We start from the raw sequence: 21,900 nt of genomic DNA, 5'->3' as shown, positions 1-21,900 counted from the left end.
ATCTCTCTCTCTCCCTCTGTCTCCCTCTGTCTCTCAGTGTGTCAGCTGTAATCATTTGCCTCTCCCTATTTCACTTTCTGTTGTCTCGCTCTGTCTCTCTCCATCTTGCAGTGTGTCAACTGTAATCAATAGCTTCTCTCTGTCTCTCAGATGTAATCACTAGTCTCTCTCTGTCTCCCTCTCTCTGTCTCCCTCTCTCTGTCTCCCTCTCTCTGTCTCCCTCTCTCTGTCTCCCTCTCTCTGTCTCCCTCTCTCTGTCTCCCAGTGTGTCAGATGTAATCACTAGTCTCTCTCTGTCTCCCTCTCTCTGTCTCCCTCTCTCTGTCTCCCTCTCTCTGTCTCCCAGTGTGTCAGATGTAATCACTAGTCTCTCTCTGTCTCCCTCTCTCTGTCTCCCTCTCTCTGTCTCCCTCTCTCTGTCTCCCAGTGTGTCAGATGTAATCACTAGTTTCTCTCTGCCTCTCTCAATCTCGCTCTGTCGCTCTCTGTCTCTGTGTGTCAGCTGTAATTACTAGCCTCACTGCCTCTCTCTGCCTCTCTCTGCCTCTCTCTGCCTCTCATGTAATCACTAGTCTCTCTCTGTCTCTAAATTCAATTCCGTAGACTTTATTGACATGGCAAGTTAAATTACTTACATTGTCAAAGTACACATATAACAGCAATGGTGGGACCAACATCAGTAAGGCATCAATAATAGTAGTAGTAGTTTTAGTGGAAATGGTATTACCAGTAACAGTAGCTACACCAACAACAATCAGAATAACAATACATTGAAACAATAGTAGTAGACCAGTGTCAACATGACTGAGAAGACACATGACCTGGTATGAAAGATAATAAATATTATATTTTTTATTAGTCTTTTATAGTTTCAAATTGTTTGTACTGAATGATATTTTTGGGAAGGAAAGACTCTCTTAGGCCTGAGTTTTTGTCCCAGTGTAATAGGAAATGCAGCTCTGTCTCTACCTCTCCCCTGGAGCAGAGTAAGCACAGACTGTCCTCTCTGGGCAGCCAGGTTGGTCTGTGATGACCGGTCTCAGACTGTGTTCACTGAGTCATATCAAATATTATTTGTCACATGCGCCTAATACAACAGGTGTAGACTTTACAGTGAAATGCTGACTTACAAGCCCTTAACCAACAATGCAGTTTTAAGAAAAATAAGTGTTAAGTAAAAATAGATGAGTTAAAAAATGAAATTAAAATAAATTGTTAAAGAGCAGCAGTAAAATAACAATAGCGAGGCTATATACAGAGGGTACAGGGAACAGAGTGAATGTGTGGGGGCACTGGTTAGTCGAGGTAATTTAAGTAATATGTACATGTAGGTAGAGTTAAAGTGACTATGCATAGACAATAAACAGAGAGTAGCAGTAGCGTTAAAGAGGGGGTGGGGGGCGGGGACAATGCAAATAGTCTGGGTAGCCATTTGATTAATTGTTCAGGAGTCTTATGGCTTGGGGGTAGAAGCCTCTTGGTCCTAGACTTGGCGCTCCGGTACCGCTTGCCGTGCGGTACCAGAGAGAACAGTCCGTGACTTGGGTGGCTGGAGTCTTTGACAATTTTTAGGGCCTTCCTCTGACACCGCCTGGTGTAGAGGTCCTGGATGGCAGGAAGCTTGGCCCCAGTGATGTATTGGGCCGTACGCACTACCCTCTGTAGGGCCTTGCGGTCAGAGGCCGAGCAGTTGCCATAACAGGCAGTGATGCAACCAGTCAGGATGCTCTCGGTGGTGCAGCTGTAGAACCTTTTGAGGATCTGAGGACCCATGCCAAATCTTTTCAGTCTCCTGAGGGGGAATAGGTTTTGTCGTGGCCTCTTCAGGACTGTCTTGGTGTGTTTGGACTATGATAGTTTGTTGGTGATGCGGACACCAAGGAACTTGAAGCTCTCAACCTGCTCCACTACAGAACTGTTGATGAGAATGTGTGTGTGCTCAGTCCTGTAGTCCACAATCATCTCCTTTGTCTTGATCACGTTTAGGGAGAGGTTGTTGTCCTGGCACCACACGGCCAGGTCTCTGACCTCCTGCCTAAAGGCTGTGTCATCATCGTCGGTGATCAGGCCTACCACTGTTGTGTCGTCGGCAAAGTTAATGATGGTGTTGGAGTCTGTACCTAGTCAGTGTTTTCCTCAGTTTTCTATCAGTCACAGTGGTCAGATAGTCTGCCACCATGTACTGTCTGTTTAGAGACAAATAGCATTGAAGTTCACAAAGATTTTTTGTGGTGTCTTTCCAATAGGTGATATATTTACCTTTTTGCTTTGTGATGATTTGGTTCGGCCAGATTTTCTGAGTGCTGTTCTGAGGCTCTATGGGGTTGGTATGGGTTTGTGAACTGAGCCTCAGAACCAGCTGACTGACTGCCGTCCTGAGGCTCTATGGGGTTGGTTTGGGTTAGTGAACTGAGCCTCCGAACCAGCTGGCTGACTGCTGTCCTGAGGCTCTATGGGGTTGGTTTGGGTTAGTGAACTGAGCCTCCGAACCAGCTGGCTGACTGCTGTCCTGAGGCTCTATGGGGTTGGTTTGGGTTAGTGAACTGAGCCTCCGAACCAAATGGCTGACTGCTGTCCTGAGGCTCTATGGGGTTGGTTTGGGTTAGTGAACTGAGCCTCCGAACCAGCTGGCTGACTGCTGTCCTGAGGCTCTATGGGGTTGGTTTGGGTTAGTGAACTGAGCCTCAGAACCAGCTGGCTGAGTGATGTCCTGAGGCTCTATGGGGTTGGTTTGGGTTAGTGAACTGAGCCTCAGAACCAACTGACTGAGGGGACTCTTCTCTTGTTTCATCTCTTGATATTGTAGAGCTGTGTGATGGAACATTTTGGGGTCACTTGTCACTTTAGATGGTTGTAAAATTTGATGGCTCTTTTTTTCTATTTGAATAATTTCGTTGTATCCAATTGGTAGTTACAGTCTTGTCTCATCGCTGCAACTCCCGTACGGACTCGGGAGAGGCGAAGGTCGAGAGCCGTGCATCCTCCGAAACACGAACCAGCCAAGCCGCACTGCTTTTTGACACAATGCCCACTTAACCCGGAAGCCAGTCGCACCAATGTGTCATAGGAAAAACCGTACACCTGGTGACCGTATCAGCGTGCACTCGCCCAGCCAACCACAGGAGTCGCTAGACAACGATGGGACAAGGAAATCTCGGCCGGGCAAACCCTCTCCTAACCCGGACAACGCTAGGCCAATTGTGTGCCACCTCATGGGTCTCCCAGTCACGGCCAGCTGTGACACAGCCTGGGATCGAACCCAGGTCTGTAGTGACACCTCAAGCATTGCGATGCAGTGCCTTAGACCGCTGTACCACTCGGGAGGCCCCTGCAAATATATTTTAACAAACAATTGGTCCCCCAAAAAATGCTTCCCTCCATTGAATTTCAAAATCCCGATGTGGCCCTCGAGCCAAAAAAATGTTGTTCACCCCTGATGTAGATGTTAAAACCTCTTTGGGCTAGGGGGCAGTAGTTTCACGTCCGGATGAAAAGTGTGCCCAAAGTAAACTGCCTGCTACTCAGGCCCAGAAGCTAGGATATGCATATTATTAGTAGATTTGGATAGAAAACACTCTGAAGTTTCTAAAACTGTTTGAATAATGTCTGTTAGTATAACAGAATTGATTTGGCAGGCGAAACCCCGAGCACAATCCATCCAGGGGAAAAAAATTGGAGCTCAATCTGTTTTTCAATATATTTCTATGGCAATCCCTTTTTAATAGAAATATGCTTGCAGTTCCTATGGCTTCCACTAGATGTCAACAGCCTTTAGAAATTGGTTGATGTTTTTCCTTTGAGAAACGAAGAAGTAGCCCTTTCCTTTCTGAGAGTCAAGCCAAATGTACTTTTTTGTTTGGGGCGCGCGACCTGGAACTCGCTCCATTATTGAACACAGTATATTCCGTCTTAAATTGTATCGATTATTTACATTTTAAAATACCTAAAGTTGGATTAGGAAAGTTGTTTGGACAAAGTTTACAGGTAACTTTAGATAATTTGTAGTCATGTTGGGCGAGTTGGAACCGGTGTTTTTCTGAATCAAATGCGCCAAATAAATGGACATTTTGGGGATATAAAGAAACAATTTATCAAACAAAAGGACCATTCGTGATGTTTATGGGACATTTTGGAGTGCCAACAGAAGAAGATCTTCAAAGGTAAGGCATGACTTATTCGTTATTTCTGACTTTTGTGCTGATCAGAGCCTGAAGGTATGGAGGTGCCGTTCCCTTGCACCTGCCTGGTTGAAATCTGATTTTCATGTGTTGGTATGCTGGGCGCTGTCCTCAGATAATCGCATGGTCTGCTTTCGCCATAAAGCCTTTCTGAAATCTGACACTGCGGCTGGATTAACAAGACGTGAATCTTTAAACCGATGTATAACACTTGTATGATTTATGAATTCTTATGAGTATTTCTGTTTTTGAATTTGGCGCGCTGCAATTTCACTGGGTGTTGTCAAATCGATCCCGCTAACGGGATTGGCGCACGAAGGGATCCATAAGAAGTTAACCTGTTGGGGATAGGGGGCAGTATTTGCACGGCCGGATAAAAAAACGTACCCGAATTAATCTGGTTACTACTCCTGCCCAGTAACTGGAATATGCATATAATTAGTAGATTTGGATAGAAAACACCCTAAAGTTTCTAAAACTGTTTGAATGGTGTCTGTGAGTATAACAGAACTCATATGGCAGTCAAAACCCTGAGACAAATCCTAACAGGAAATGGAAATCTGATGTGTGGAATCACTTCAAACCTTTGCCATTGAAACACACAGGGACTTATTAATCATTTAGCACTTCCTAAGGCTTCAGCTAGATGTCGACAGTCTTTACAAAGTGGTTTGAGTCTTCTATGGTAGAAACTGACCCAAAGAGAGGTTTCGGAAGTTGGTCACAGGGGGAGGGCCATTACTACAATGACGCGGGCACCATGGGAACCCTTTTGTTCCGAAACATTTAGTAAGACAATGCAATCGTCCGCCTTGAATATTATTGAAGCTCTGGTTGAAAAAGGCCCTAAAGATTTATGTTATACAACGTTTGACATGTTTGAACGAACGTAAATATATATTTTTTGCACATTCGTGACGACAAGTCCCGCGCGCTTCAGTACATTATGAGTAGCCTTCGGAACGCGCTAACAAGAAGGAACTATTGGGACATAAATTATTAACTTTTTCGAACAAAACTACATTTGTTGTGGACCTGGGATTCCTGGAAGTGCCTTCTGATGAAGATAATCAAAGGTAAGGGAATATTTACAATAGTATATTTGATTTTAGATGGTTCCAAGATGGCGCTAACATGTATCGCCTAGCCTATTTTTCTGAGCATACCACATCGTTTATTGCAAAGTGTGATTTCCCAGTAAAGTTATTTTTAAATCTGGCAATGTGGTTGCATTCACGAGATGTTAATCTATAATTCTTTGAATGACAATATTACATTTTAACAATGTTTTCAAATAGTAATTTTGTAAATTGTAGTGCTGATTCACTGGAAGCATTTGAGGGAAAATATTTTCTGAACGTCACGCGCCGATGTAAAATGCTGTTTTTATATATAAATATGAACTTTATCGAACAAAAAATGCATGTATTGTGTAACATGATGTCCTAGGAGTGTCATCTGATGAAGATTGTCAAAGGTTAGTGCTGCATTTAGCTGTGTTTTGGGTATTTGTGATGCATGCTAGTTGCTTTGAAAATGGCAGTGTGATTTTTTTTTTTGGCAGGGTACTCTCCTAACATAATCTAATCGTTTGCTTTTGCTGTAAAGCCTTTTTGAAATCTGACAACGTGGTTCGATTCAGGAGAGGTGTATATATAAAATGGTGTAAAATAGTCATATGTTTGAGAAATTGAAGTTATAGCATTTATGAGGTTTTGTATTTCGCGCGACGCGATTCCACTGGCTGTTGAATAGGGTGGGACGCAAGCGTCCCACGTTCCCAGACAGGTTAAATAAAGGTGAAATAAAAATAAATAAATAAAAAATCTCTGCAGCACTCCACCAATCAGACCTTTATGGTAGAGTGGACAGACAGAAGACACTCTTCAGTAAAAAGCACGACAGCCCGCGTGGACTTTGCCAAAAGGCACCTAAAGGATTCTCAGACTGTGAGGAACAAGATTCTCTGGTCTAGATGAGACCAAGATTGAAATCTTTGGCCTGAATGCAAAGCATCACGTCTGGAGGAAACCTGGCCCCATCCCTACGGTGAAGCATGGTGGTGGCAGCATCATGCTGTGGGTATTTTTTTCAGCAGCAGGGACTGGGAGACTAGTCAGGATAAAGGCAAAGATGAACAGAGCAAAGTACAGAGAGATCCTTGATGAAAACCTGCTCCAGAACGCTCAATACTTTAGACTGGGGCGAAGGTTCACCTTCCAACAGGACAGCGATCCTAAGCACACAAGCAAGACAACGCAGGAGTGGCTTTGGGACAAGTCTCAATGTCCTTGAGTGGCCCAGCCAGAGCCCTGAGGCTGTAATCAATGCCAAAGGTGCTTCAACAAAGTCTGAATACTTATGTAAATGTAATATTGAATTATTTTTTTATATATACTTTGCAAATATTTCTAGAAACCCGTTTTTGCTTTGTCATTATGGGGTATTGTGATGTCATTATGGGGTATTGTGAGTAGATTGATGAGGGGGGGAACTATTTAATCAATTTTTAATCCAACCACTAGGCTACCTGGGGCAGCAGTGTGTTAGAGTGTTGGACCAGTAACCGAAAGGTTGCAAGAACGAATCCCCGAGATGACAAGGTACAAATCCAACGTTCTGTCCCTGAACAAGGCAGTTAACCCACTGTTCCCTAGGCCGTCATTGAAAATAAGAATTTGTTCTTAACTGACTTGACTAGTTAAATAAAAGGTAAAATAAAAATACACTTTTTAGAATAAGGCTGTAATGTAACAAAATGTGGAGAAAGTATATACAGTGCATTTGGAAAGTTTTCAGACCCTTGCAGAGAAATTTCAAGAATCAAGATTGAGGCCTAAATTGCAGCTTACCTCCATCTTGGAAAATGACCCGTTCTTTACTAATGTGAAAAAGTATTGTGTGCGTCCGTCCGTCCGTCCGTCCGTGCTTGTGTTTGTGAATGGAATTTGCAGTGGCAATTTCCTAGAAGTAGTGGAACGGCAGAGCGTTTTCAACAATAAACGCCTAGGCAAGTGGTTTCTCTTATTGTGCCGACTCATTCTTGGAGCGAATGTAATGCCCCAACACCTGTTCTCTGTCAATGGAAGAAGATTCCATGTCAATTCATCAGTACTATAGAACAGGGCTAGATGGTTGCTAGCCAGTAGATCACTGGTCGGGGTAGAGTCTAGTTGACAGCTGTATAATTGGGTAGAGCTCCTGTTTGCCCTCACGCTTTCAGATCCTATTCAACCTTACAGGGAGAGAGCCTCTGTTCCTCTGGTTCTAACTCAGTCAGTGGTAATTACATGACTCCTGTTCCTCTGGTTCTAACACATGATCTAACTCCGTTAGAAACAGAAGAACAAGATAGGCCAGTGTAACCGATGTGAAATGGCTAACTAGTTAGCGGTGCGCGCTAGTAGCGTTTCAATCGTGACGTCACTCGCTCTGAGACCTTGAAGTAGTTGTTTCCCTTGATCTGCAAGGTCCACAGCTTTTGTGGAACGATGGGAAAACGATGCTTCAAGGGTGACTGTTGTCAATTTGTGCAGAGGGTCCCTGGTTCAAGCCCAGGTTGGGGTGAGGAGAGGGACGGAAGCAACACTGTTAAACTGACAACATGTATAGACTGAAGCCTCCAAATATTCCATTGACTGAGTGCTTAGTGCACACCAGCTGAAAATAAACCACAAGATATTGATACAGGGATTGACATTAAGGTCTGAAAGGGACTTGCCCATCGAACAAGTCAGCAGTATATTTTGATTGTATGTTTTGATTGCCCAAAGACTATTGTCACTTGCCCGAAAATGTGAAAATTGTTGTTTGAACGCAAAATTGCTATTACTTTGTCACTAAGTTAAAAAAAAAAAACCATAGAGGATGAAAAACAATGCGTTTTAATGGTCCTGCTTCGTCGGAGGGTCAACATGAGCATGAGACGCTCCTATTCATTTCAACGAGACCTGGGCGTGTAAACCTGCCGGCGCCGAGAGAAGCTTGAGCTGCTCCAGCTAAAAAAAAAAAAAGTAAATTAAATTCTGTTTCTATTTCACAAGATTTCGACGCACAGCTCATGCCAATAGGATTCCTTCAGAAAGTATTCATACCCCTTGACTTATTCCACATTTTCTTGTGTTACAGCCTGAATTCAAAATGGATTAAATTTACAGCCTGTACTCTGGTAAGCCTGTACTCTGGTAAGCCTGTACTCTGGTAAGCCTGTACTCTGGTAAGCCTGTACTCTGGTAAGCCTGTACTCTGGTAAGCTATACAAGACAGTTGTGTATATATTAGTTTAAATTAATTGGTAGCTGATTAGTATACTGTTGCATCAAACATTTATTTTGTAATCTGCAATGTTTGAATTTCCAGCTTTAATTACTGAACAAGTAATTCCATTATTGCCACCAGCCAGCGTTGTAACTCTGACCTTGGGGAAGGAGAACCTGTAGCCTCTATGTTAGGCTACTGGAGTTCAGTTTTAAAATCACCTGCCTAATGGTGCAACCACAGAGAAAGCACAACTTGACCAGATGCCAAAATTCAATAAATTGTTTGTCTTTCACTTAAACGATAGGGATGAAAGAACAGAAAGATCTGTTTTAGGTGAGGCTTAGTTTGCAGTTTTTGTATTATTTTTATTACCTGGGGAAACCTCAGAACAGGCTCAACTTTCTGACTGCTCAGTTCACCTGCCCCAGGCAATAGATTAACCCTTTAGGTCAATCCCTGAGATAGAGCGAAGGCTCAACAGACTGTACAACACTGACTGACTGGCTGTTTAGCAGCTGAAAGTAAACTCAATGATATAGACAGACAGAACCTTCATATAACACTGACTGGCTGGCTGACTGACTGACTGGCTAAGTGCACCAGCTGAAAATAAATGCTAATTTCTGCTATTTGCTACGCATAACATGCTCTCTCCCCCAACTACAGAAACCCTGAATAACCACCACAACACTCTGTGAATGAATCCCTCCTCATCCTCTCAACATTATCCACTCTACTAACATACCCACATAAGTGATCACTAGAGAGACATCTTTTCCCCCCACTAGTGATTAAGGTTAGGATTGGGTAGATCTGTACCTAAGGGATCCTTCACCCCGGATCCTCTACTACAATACCCACATCATGGGGTCACAAGAAAAGGACCAGGGTAATCTTGGTGTGATGAACTAACCTTTATACTTCCTTTACCACCTTCACACTGTTTCACCACCTTTAACGTGACGTCGTGTATATATATAAAGAAGTGCCTTAATTGATAGATAGGCTGACTAGTCTGACAGCCAACTATTCAGAGCGCTCTCTGGGGAAGGGGCGGAGAGCGCTCTCTGGGGAAGGGGCGGAGAGCGCTCTCTGGGGAAGGGGCGGAGAGCGCTCTCTGGGGGAAGGGGCGGAGAGCGCTCTCTGGGGAAGGGGCGGAGAGCGCTCTCTGGGGAAGGGGCGGAGAGCGCTCTCTGGGGAAGGGGCGGAGAGCGCTCTCTGGGGAAGGGGCGGAGAGCGCTCTCTGGGGAAGGGGCGGAGAGCGCTCTCTGGGGAAGGGGCGGAGAGCGCTCTCTGGGGGAAGGGGCGGAGAGCGCTCTCTGGGGGAAGGGGCGGAGAGCGCTCTCTGGGGGAAGGGGCGGAGAGCGCTCTCTGGGGGAAGGGGCGGAGAGCGCTCTCTGGGGGAAGGGGCGGAGAGCGCTCTCTGGGGAAGGGGCGGAGAGCGCTCTCTGGGGAAGGGGCGGAGAGCGCTCTCTGGGGAAGAGGCTGTTGAATAGAGTCCAATACACACAACCTGTTTCTCTGTTCTTGTCCAAATGAGTAATGCATTGGTACCAACAACGAAACCAAAGCAGGTCTGGTTCTACTGAGGATGAAACAGGGCAGTACTCTGCTATGAGGCTGACTGTAAAGCATGTAGAAACAGGGCAGTACTCTGGTATGAGGACTGACTGTAAAGCAGGTAGAAACAGGGCAGTACTCTGGTATGAGGCTGACTGTAAAGCAGGTAGAAACAGGGCAGTACTCTGGTATGAGGCTGACTGTAAAGCAGGTAGAAACAGGGCAGTACTCTGGTATGAGGCTGACTGTAAAGCAGGTAGAAACAGGGCAGTACTCTGGTATGAGGCTGACTGTAAAGCAGGTAGAAACAGGGCAGTACTCTGGTATGAGGACTGACTGTAAAGCAGGTAGAAACAGGGCAGTACTCTGGTATGAGGACTGACTGTAAAGCAGGTAGAAACAGGGCAGTACTCTGGTATGAGGACTGACTGTAAAGCAGGTAGAAACAGGGCAGTACTCTGGTATGAGGACTGACTGTAAATCAGGTAGAAACAGGGCAGTACTCTGGTATGAGGCTGACTGTAAAGCAGGTAGAAACAGGGCGGTACTCTGGTATGAGGACTGACTGTAAAGCAGGTAGAAACAGGCAGTACTCTGGTATGAGCTGACTGTAAAGCAGGTAGAAACAGGGCGGTACTCTGGTATGAGGCTGACTGTAAAGCAGGTAGAAACAGGGCAGTACTCTGGTATGAGGCCGACTGTAAAGCAGGTAGAAACAGGGCAGTACTCTGGTATGAGGACTGACTGTAAAGCAGGTAGAAACAGGGCAGTACTCTGGTATGAGGCTCACTGTAAAGCAGGTAGAAACAGGGCAGTACTCTGGTATGAGGCTGACTGTAAAGCAGGTAGAAACAGGGCAGTACTCTGGTATGAGGACTGACTGTAAAGCAGGTAGAAACAGGGCAGTACTCTGGTATGAGGCTCACTGTAAAGCAGGTAGAAACAGGAAGTGAATGATGAAAAGACTATGCCTGTGTTCCAAACGTCACCCTATCCCCTTCATAGTGCACTACTTTGGAGCCCTGGGCAGAAGAAGTGCACTACTTTGGAGCCCTGGGCAGAAGAAGTGCACTACTTTGGAGCCCTGGGCAGAAGAAGTGCACTACTTTGGAGCCCTGGGCAGAAGAAGTGCACTACTTTGGAGCCCTGGGCAGAAGAAGTGCACTACTTTGGAGCCCTGGGCAGAAGAAGTGCACTACTTTGGAGCCCTGGGCAGAAGAAGTGCACTACTTTGGAGCCCTGGGCAGAAGTAGTGCACTATAGGGAATAGGGGTCCACTTGGAAAGCATCCATTTTGGCCTAGAGAGAGTGTCTGAAGAAACACACACCTGTAGACAGCCAGGAATAAAAAAAAAAACAGTTTGATTGCAAAGATGTAATGATAATTTACTTGACTCAGATGATTGGTACGGTACAATAAGCTAGATGATTGATCAACCTATACTCTACGACATGTTTTCATCAGAATGACATAACCTTAGGTATGAATGTATGATCGTTTCCTGTTACAGACATGAAAACATGCAAAATATATTATCATATTAATCATTATGAAACATAAACAAATCATAGTCTCAAAGATGCAGAATATCTTTCTTCCATCAATCAAAAACCACAATGTGCCATTTGATTCTATTCATCAAGAACCCACAATGTGCCATTTGATTCTATTCATCAAAACCCACAATGTGCCATTTGATTCTATTCATCAAAAACCACAATGTGCCATTTGATTCTATTCATCAAAACCCACAATGTGCCATTTGATTCTATTCATCAAAAACCACAATGTGCCATTTGATTCTATTCATCAAGAACCACAATGTGCCATTTGATTCTATTCATCAAGAACCACAATGTGCCATTTGATTCTATTCATCAAAACCCACAATGTGCCATTTGATTCTATTCATCAAAAACCACAATGTGCCATTTGATTCTATTCATCAAGAACCACAATGTGCCATTTGATTCTATTCATCAAGAACCACAATGTGCCATTTGATTCTATTCATCAAAACCCACAATGTGCCATTTGATTCTATTCATCAAAACCCACAATGTGCCATTTGATTCTATTCATCAAAAACCACAATGTGCCATTTGATTCTATTCATCAAAACCCACAATGTGCCATTTGATTCTATTCATCAAGAACCCACAATGTGCCATTTGATTCTATTCATCAAAACCCACAATGTGCCATTTGATTCTATTCATCAAAAACCACAATGTGCCATTTGATTCTATTCGTCAAAAAAAACACACAATGTGCCATTTATTGTGCTGTAATTGGATCACTGAGCAATCTGTGCTGTTATTGGATCACTGAGCAATCTGTGCTGTTATTGGATCACTGAGCAATCTGTGCTGTTATTGGATCACTGAGCAATCTGTGCTGTATTGGATCACTGAGCAATCTGTGCTGTTATTGGATCACTGAGCAATCTGTGCAGTTATTGGATCACTGAGTGGATCACTTCTGATCTCTTCCACACTGTTCAAATGATTGGCCAGCTCCTGGTCCACTGATGTCCTTCCCACTTGGTCCTGTCTCCTCTTCTCCGTGATCAAGTCCTGCAAACACTGAAACTCCAGCATGTGAGACTGTTTATTTGACATCAGGATCTTTAACCTGTATGGCTGTTTTCCTATCCGGATCTCCCCACCCATTTTGAACTCTCGTTTGCCAAACCTGCACCAAGCGGCAAAACACTCTGAATTTCTCCAGCTCAACTCTCCGTCTTTAGCTCCTACCTGTTCCATAGCGTTCTGAACCACCATCTCGGCGCCGAGGGCTTTGAATTTATACAGCTCGTTGACTATCCTACATCTCCTTCCCTGGCTGGCGTCTGTCAGGAAGCTATTCTTTATCTCTGCTCTGTGCAGGTGCACCACCTGGAAGTCACCGACATACACCGCCCAGTGGGGGTACTGTCCCGTTGTTACAAACTCCAGCAGGTCACCTGCCTTGCATTTGTTTAGTAGATTCTCAGGGGAGTATATTTCCATGCCCGCGGTCTTAACGCTCTTCTCATAAATACATTCCCCCCGGTGGTAAACGGCGCACTCCACCTCGTTTCTCTTGTGGTGTTTCTGTTCCGTAGCAGTCTGGTGCTCTTTATCCGCTCCATCTACGTTACTGTTTTCACCCTCCGGTTCCTCGTCATCTGTTGAGAAAATATAAGACACTCCGATCCGTGGACCTTCCTCAGTGTCCAGCCCGTTGGGGTCCACTGTGGGAACTTCTGCGTAACTTGGATGTGACAGTTTAATTTTATCCACCTGGTTACCCATGCCCCCCTCCCTCGGTAGCTGATAGTGAGGATGTTGACGTTCCTAAAGGACGCTGCCGGGCGGTCCACCTCTTAAAAGCAGAGGATCATCGCCATCTGTAGCCGCCTCTGTAACACACAACCCGGGTAAACGAATGACAACCTCCCAATGGACTCCGATCCATCTGTAGCCGCAGATCTCCCAAAAAACCAACGTAGTACTCCCAAGCAGCGGACGGCTGTGAGGAAGCCTATTCAAATCAACAGGTACCTTGCTGTGGATTGATGTTGCCTAGTCTATTCTACGTGCGTAAAGTAAGAACATTTAACTATCATGCACAATACGATTAGATCGATTAATCGGTTACAGGCTCTTCGTGCCCGGTGACTAAATGTATGTTATGTCCGTGCTCGCCGATATAAGTAGGCTGCATGAATAGTTTCCGTCAACACCACAGAGGCGATAGTGAAGCCTGCGAGTGATTGTGGATTCGATGGCAGGCAGATCTCGACTTGGCACAGATACAAACAATCTCATTTAAAGCTGTAGTGCGCATTTTTTTTTTCATAATATTTTCCAAACTCCAATAAAGCATGGGCTAAAAAGTTAGTGTTGGAATGAATAATTACAACCTATTTATGCTCATAGGCTTCCATAATATTCTACTCCTTGGGAATGAATACGATTTAGGTTTAATGTGTAAGACTTGACATAACTTTGTTATTATACATATTCAGCAACATTGTATTAACATTGTACATAGTAATATCTTTGTTATATCAGTGTGCTAACCAAGTTGAACCTGTTTGTGGAAGAGGGATTGGTTTTCTTATAGCTTACATTAATGCTGTTTTCTTCCTTTTACCCGTAACAGCATGGCACTCACATCGTCTAGCCTACTAAACTGTTCCTTAGTGTCTCACATCGTCTAGTCTACTAAACTGTTCCTTAGTGTCTCACATCGTCTAGCCTACTAAACTGTTCCTTAGTGTCTCACATCGTCTAGTCTACTAAACTGTTCCTTAGTGTCTCACATCGTCTAGCCTACTAAACTGTTTGGCCATGAGTGTCCTTAGTGTCTCACATCGTCTAGCCTACTAAACTGTTCCTTAGTGTCTCACATCGTCTAGCCTACTAAACTGTTCCTTAGTGTCTCACATCGTCTAGCCTACTAAACTGTTCCTAGTGTCCTTAGTGTCTCACATCGTCTAGTCTACTAAACTGTTCCTTAGTGTCCTTAGTGTCTCACATCGTCTAGTCTACTAAACTGTTCCTTAGTGTCCTTAGTGTCTCACATCGTCTAGCCTACTAAACTGTTCCTAGTGTCTCACATCGTCTAGTCTACTAAACTGTTCCTTAGTGTCCTTAGTGTCTCACATCGTCTAGTCTACTAAACTGTTCCTTAGTGTCTCACATCGTCTAGCCTACTAAACTGTTCCTTAGTGTCTCACATCGTCTAGCCTACTAAACTGTTCCTTAGTGTCTCACATCGTCTAGCCTACTAAACTGTTCCTTAGTGTCTCACATCGTCTAGTCTACTAAACTGTTCCTTAGTGTCCCTAGTATTTCACATCGTCTAGTCTACTAAACTGTTCCTTAGTGTTTCACATCGTCTAGTCTACTAAACTGTTCCTTAGTGTCTCACATCGTCTAGTCTACTAAACTGTTCCTTAGTGTCTCACATCGTCTAGTCTACTAAACTGTTCCTTAGTGTCTCACATCGTCTAGTCTACTAAACTGTTCCTTAGTGTCCTTAGTGTCTCACATCGTCTAGTCTACTAAACTGTTCCTTAGTGTCTCACATCGTCTAGTCTACTAAACTGTTCCTTAGTGTCTCACATCGTCTAGTCTACTAAACTGTTCCTTAGTGTTTCACATCGTCTAGTCTACTAAACTGTTCCTAGTGTCTCACATCGTCTAGTCTACTAAACTGTTCCTTAGTGTCCTTAGTGTCTCACATCGTCTAGTCTACTAAACTGTTCCTTAGTGTCCTTAGTGTCTCACATCGTCTAGTCTACTAAACTGTTCCTTAGTGTCCTTAGTGTTTCACATCGTCTAGTCTACTAAACTGTTCCTTAGTGTCTCACATCGTCTAGTCTACTAAACTGTTCCTTAGTGTCTCACATCGTCTAGTCTACTAAACTGTTCCTTAGTGTCTCACATCGTCTAGTCTACTAAACTGTTCCTTAGTGTCCTTAGTGTCTCACATCGTCTAGTCTACTAAACTGTTCCTTAGTGTCTCACATCGTCTAGTCTACTAAACTGTTCCTTAGTGTCTCACATCGTCTAGTCTACTAAACTGTTCCTTAGTGTTTCACATCGTCTAGTCTACTAAACTGTTCCTTAGTGTCTCACATCGTCTAGTCTACTAAACTGTTCCTAGTGTCCTTAGTGTCTCACATCGTCTAGTCTACTAAACTGTTCCTTAGTGTCCTTAGTGTCTCACATCGTCTAGTCTACTAAACTGTTCCTTAGTGTCCTTAGTGTTTCACATCGTCTAGTCTACTAAACTGTTCCTTAGTGTCCTTAGTGTTTCACATCGTCTAGTCTACTAAACTGTTCCTTAGTGTCTCACATCGTCTAGTCTACTAAACTGTTCCTTAGTGTTTCACATCGTCTAGTCTACTAAACTGTTCCTAGTGTCTCACATCGTCTAGCCTACTAAACTGTTCCTTAGTGTCCTTAGTGTCTCACATCGTCTAGTCTACTAAACTGTTCCTTAGTGTCTCACATCGTCTAGTCTACTAAACTGTTCCTTATTGTCTCACATCGTCTAGCCTACTAAACTGTTCCTTAGTGTCTCACATCGTCTAGTCTACTAAACTGTTCCTTAGTGTTTCACATCGTCTAGTCTACTAAACTGTTCCTTAGTGTCCTTAGTGTCTCACATCGTCTAGTCTACTAAACTGTTCCTTAGTGTTCTCACATCGTCTAGTCTACTAAACTGTTCCTTAGTGTCTCACATCGTCTAGCCTACTAAACTGTTCCTTAGTGTCCTGGCCACATCGTCTAGTCTACTAAACTGTTCCTTAGTGTCTCACATCGTCTACTCTACTAAACTGTTCCTTAGTGTCTCACATCGTCTAGTCTACTAAACTGTTCCTTAGTGTCCTTAGTGTCTCACATCGTCTAGTCTACTAAACTGTTCCTTAGTGGCCTTTGAGTTCGATATAGTTTGCTCCCTTTATCTGCCTGTCCTCAATGTAAACACCTGACAGCTGCAACATTGGTCTAGGTCGCTAAACTGGGACCCTAGTGTCCCTAGTATAGTGCACTACTTGTTACCAGGGCCCATCAGAGTAGTAGTAGTGCATTATATAGGGAATTGGGAGCTACTTGAGAAGTACCTGTGTGTCATTCTCTAAGGCACAAGCAGAGCTCCACGGTGAGATGGTGTTCTTCGGCTTGTAAGCGTCCCCTTTTTTCCTCCATACATAACGATGGTCATTATGGCCAAACAGTTCAATTTGTTTTTCATCAGACCAGAGGACATTTCTCCAAAAAGTATGATCTTGGTCCCCATGTGCAGTTGCAAACCGTAGTCTGGCTTTTTTATGGCGGTTTTGGAGCAGTGGCTTCTTCCTTGCTGAGCGGCCTTTCAGGTTATGTCGATATAGGACTCATTTTACTGTGGATATAGATACTTTTGTACCTGTTTCCTCCAGCATCTTCACAAGGTCCTTTGCTGTTGTTCTGGGATTGATTTGCACTTTTCGCACCAAAATACGGTCATCTCTAGGAGACAGTACGCGTCTCCTTTCTGAGGGGTATGACGGCTGTGTGGTCCCATGGTGTTTATACTTGCTTACTATTGTTTGTACAGATGAACATGGTACCTTCAGGTGTTTGGAAATTGCTCCTAAGGATGAACCAGACTTGTGGCGGTCTACAATTTTTTTCTGAGGTCTTGGCTGATTTATTTTTATTTTCCCACGATGTCAAGCAAAGAGGCACTGAGTTTGAAGGTAGGCCTTGAAATACTTCCACAGGTACCCCTCCAATTGACTCAAATGATGTCAATTAGCCTATCAGAAGCTCCTAAAGCCATGCCATAATTTTCTGGAATTTCCCAAGCTGTTTAAAGGCACAGTCAACTTAGTGTGTGTAAACTTCTGACCCACTGGAATTGTGATACAGTGAAATAATCTGTCTGTAAACAATTGTTGGGAAAATGATTTATGCCATGCACAAAGTAGATGTCCTAACTGACTTGCCAAAACTATAGTTTGTTAACAAGAAATTTGTGGAGTGGTTGAAAAATTTGTTTTAATGACTCCAACCGAAGTGTATGTAAACTTAAGCCGTCAACTATATATATATATTATATACGTCATGAAGTTGCCCTCTTTGGGTACAGCGAGCACCATCCCCCCTCTCTCTCTCCTACACAGGCTGCTGTTATCTCAGGTCGTAAATTCCTGGAGGAGATTCTTCCTCATGGCCAGATAGTATAGAGAGAGTGAGTTTTCATAGAGATAACAAAGGAACCTCTTCTCCAGCATAGATCTTGAAGACTGAATATGTTTTGGAGAAGGTGTACACGGTCAGGAAGAATCCAGCTGTGGCCGGTCCATTTCGTTTAATGTTTGTGAAACTCATGAGAGACAATACAGCCACATTACCATAACCCTGTTTATACAAGAGTCTCAGTTATGAGGATTGCATCTAATTGTTGTATAAAATGAATGAGTAAAGATGAAACCATTTGTGAAATTATGTAATGTGATTTTAAACTGTTTAATGAAGGAAGCTCCAATTCCCTTTGGAGTTTAACTAAATCATTGGCCCACCCCATGAGCACAGACATTGATCTGGCGTCATGGGACAGCCCCTTCCTGCTCTTCCGAATATAACCCCCACTTTGGGACTTTATCTTCAGACTAAGCTTACCTCAATTACAAGAGGGCTAAGGTTTGAGCCCAGACCAGCTTACCTCGATAACGCTAAGGTTTGAGTAGATTGCTGAAATCTTAACCATACCACGTGGTTAAACTCTTAGACTATCGATACCGACAGAATAAGAACAAATCTTTGATACTAATTACTAGTCTGCAGCTAGTACCTGTGAACGTGGGGACCGACAACCGCCGAAACATCTATTCTATAACAACATTGCTGAATGGTACTCTGAAATATCCATTCTAACCACGGCAGAGGGAGAGGGCGGACAATCTCTCCAACAGAAACAAACTTTCTAGCAGAGATCACGACGACAGGGTGAGCGTAAATATATATATATATATCTATCGATTGCAATTATTCCCTAATGAGTGAGCGTTCATGTGCAAGGGATTAGCATTTCAATTGTTATAATTATCAACTTTGTATTGTCTTCTCAGTCGACTCCCTTTTGTCCACCAAGCCGCGATGCCGGTTTAGCCCACTAGGGCACATCCGCTATAATTTCCTTGTAACTATATCTACTATTTGTTTGTGCATTTCTGTGATTATTTAGTTAGTTAATAAATAAATGATTTAACCTGTTGGGGGCAGTATTTACACGGCCGGATAAAAAACGTACCCGATTTAATCTGGTTATTACTACTGCCCAGAAACTAGAATATGCATATTATTATTGGCTTTGGATAGAAAACACCCTAAAGTTTCTAAAACTGTTTGAATGGTGTCTGTGAGTATAACAGAACTCATATGGCAGGCAAAAACCTGAGGAGATTCTGAACAGGAAGTGGCCTGTCTGACAAGTTGTTGTTCATCTTGGCTCTTTTTATTGAAGACTGAGGATCTTTGCTGTAACGTGACACTTCCTACGGCTCCCATAGGCTCTCAGAACCCGGGAAAAAGCTGAATGATATCGAGGCAGCCCCAGGCTGAAACACATTTGCGCTTTTGGCAAGTGGCCGATCAGAGGACAATGGGCTTAGGCGTGTGCACGAGTCGACCCCATGCTTTATTTTCTTTCGTCTTTTTACCTAAACGCAGATTCCCGGGTCGGAATATTATCGCTTTTTTACGAGAAAAATGGCATAAAAATTGATTTTAAACAGCGGTTGACATGCTTCGAAGTACGGTAATGGAATATATAGAATTTCTTTGTCACGAAATGCGTCGTGCTCGTGACCCTTCTTTACCATTCGGATAGTGTCTTGAACGCACGAACAAAACGCCACTGTTTGGATATAACTATGGATTATTTTGAACCAAACCAACATTTGTTATTGAAGTAGAAGTCCTGGGAGTGCATTCTGACAAAGAACACCAAAGGTAATAACATTTTTCTTATAGTAAATCTGACTTTGGTGAGGGCCAAACTTGGTGGGTGTCTAAATAGCTAGCCCTGTGATGCCGGGCTATCTACTGAGAATATTGCAAAATGTGCTTTCACCGAAAAGCTATTTTAAAATCGGACATGTCGAGTGCATAGAGGAGTTCTGTATCTATAATTATTAAAATAATTGTTATACTTTTTGTGAACGTTTATCGTGAGTAATTTAGTAAATTTATAGTAAATTCACCGGAAGTTTGCGGGGGGTATGCTAGTTCTGAATGTCACATGCTAATGTAAAAAGCTGGTTTTTGATATAAATATGAACTTGATTGAACAAAACATGCATGTATTGTATAACATAATGTCCTAGGTGTGTCATCTGATGAAGATCATCAAAGGTTAGTGCTGCATTTAGCTGTGGTTTGGATTTATGTGACATTATATGCTAGCTTGAAAAATGGGTGTCTGATTATTTCTGGCTGGGTACTCTGCTGACAATCTAATGTTTTGCTTTCATTGTAAAGCCTTTTTGAAATCGGACAGTGTGGTTAGATTAATGAGAGTCTTGTCTTTAAAATGGTGTAAAATAGTCATATGTTTGAGAAATTGAAGTAATAGCATTTCTAAGGTATTTGAATAACGCGCCACAGGATTCCACTGGCTGTTACGTAGGTGGGACGATTTCGTCCCACCGACCCTAGAGAGGTTAAGACAATTGATGTATGATTCATAGTGAAGACTGGGTTCATGCAGATAACCAACAATTTACAACGTTTGGAATGAGACTGACGTGAGGTAAAGAATAATTCATTCATTAGTAGACTAATTGATCAGATATTAAAATATCTGAAGAGTTATATTAGGAAAATTATAACTTTGTAATCGGAAGATTTTCCTTGGTGCCCCGACTTCCTAGTTAACTTCTTTGGAATAGGGGGCAGTATTTTCACGGCCGGATAAAAAAACGTACCCGATTTAATCTGGTTACTACTCCTGCCCAGAAACTAGAATATGCATATAATTAGTAGATTTGGATAGCAAACACTCTAAAGTTTCCAAAACTGTTTGAATGGTGTCTGAGTATAACAGAACTCATATGGCAGGCCAAAACCTGAGAAAATTCCATACAGGAAGTGCCCTGTCTGACAATTTGTTGTCCTTCTGTTGCATCTCTATCGACATTACAGCATCTGTGCTGTAACGTGACACTTTCTAAGGCTTCCATTGGCTCTCTAAAGCTGCCAGAAAGTAAAATGGGGTGTCTGCTGTCTCTGGGCAAAGTATAAGAGCAGAGTTTGTAAGTGGTCAGCCTGGGGACAGTGAGACTGGACATGCGCGGTCACGAGAACTCGTCATGTTTTTCTTTGTCTTTGAATGAATACAACGTTGCCCGGTTGGAATATTATTGGGTTTTTGAAATTATCAATTAGCCTTTTAAAATGATAAACTTGGATTAGCTAACACAACGGGCCATTGGAACACAGGAGTGATGGTTGCTGATAATGGGCCTCTGTTCACCTATGTAGATATTCCATAGAAATCTGCCGTTTCCAGCTACAATAGTATTTTACAACATTAACCTGTTATGGCTAGGGGGCAGTAGTTTCACGGCCGGATAAAAAACGTACCCGATTTAATCTGGGTATTACTCCTGCCCAGAAACTAGAATATGCATATAATTATTAGCTTTGGATAGAAAACACTCAAGTTTCTAAAACTGTTTGAATGGTGTCTGTGAGTATAACAGAACTCATTTGGCAGGCCAAAACCTGAAGATTCCTTACAGGAAGTGCCCTGTCTGACCATTTCTTGCCCTTCTTGATTATCTCTATCCAATACAGGGGATCTCTGCTGTTACGTGACACTTCCTACGGCTCCCATGGGCTCTCAGAAGTCGGCAAAAAGCTGAATTGTGGCTTTGCAGGCACTGGCTGAAAAAATGTAGCGCGTTTGGATAGTGGCCGGTCACAGTACTATGAAACTCATCCCATGCTTTTATTTTCTCTCTCTTTGTACGTATACACGCTTTCCCGGTCGGAATATTATCGCTTTTTTACGAGAAAAATGGCATAAAAATGGATTTTAAACAGCGGTTGACATGCTTCGAAGTACGGTAATGGAATATTTAGAATTGTTTTGTCACGAAATGCGTCGTGCTCGTGACCCTTATTTACACTTCGGATAGTGTCTTGAACGCGCGAACAAAACGCCGCTATTTGGATATAACAATGGATTATTTTGAACCAAACCAACATTTGTTATTGAAGTAGCAGTCCTGGGAGTGCATTCTGACGAAGAACACCAAAGGTAATCAAACTTTTCTAATAGTAAATCGGAGTTTGGTCAGGGCTAAACTTGGTGGGTGTCTAAATAGCTAGCCGTGATATCTACTCAGAATAT

General features: G+C 43.1%; 1 protein-coding gene across 1 annotated transcript; it reads right to left on the bottom strand.

Annotated features, from left to right (window-relative positions):
- Positions 1-11,358: 11,358 nt before the first annotated feature.
- LOC106589121 (protein LRATD2) lies at positions 11,359-13,789 on the bottom strand. Its single transcript, XM_014178817.3, has one exon. The coding sequence runs from the start codon at positions 13,293-13,295 to the stop codon at positions 12,435-12,437; it is 861 nt and encodes a 286-aa protein (XP_014034292.3). The 5' UTR covers positions 13,296-13,789; the 3' UTR covers positions 11,359-12,434.
- Positions 13,790-21,900: the final 8,111 nt, after the last annotated feature.

The sequence above is a fragment of the Salmo salar genome, chromosome 27 (genome assembly GCF_965601325.2).
Source record: "Salmo salar chromosome 27, fSalSal1, whole genome shotgun sequence".
NCBI lineage: Eukaryota > Metazoa > Chordata > Actinopteri > Salmoniformes > Salmonidae > Salmo > Salmo salar.
Note: the sequence above shows the minus strand (reverse complement) of the source record. Positions and strands in the feature narration are given on the sequence as shown.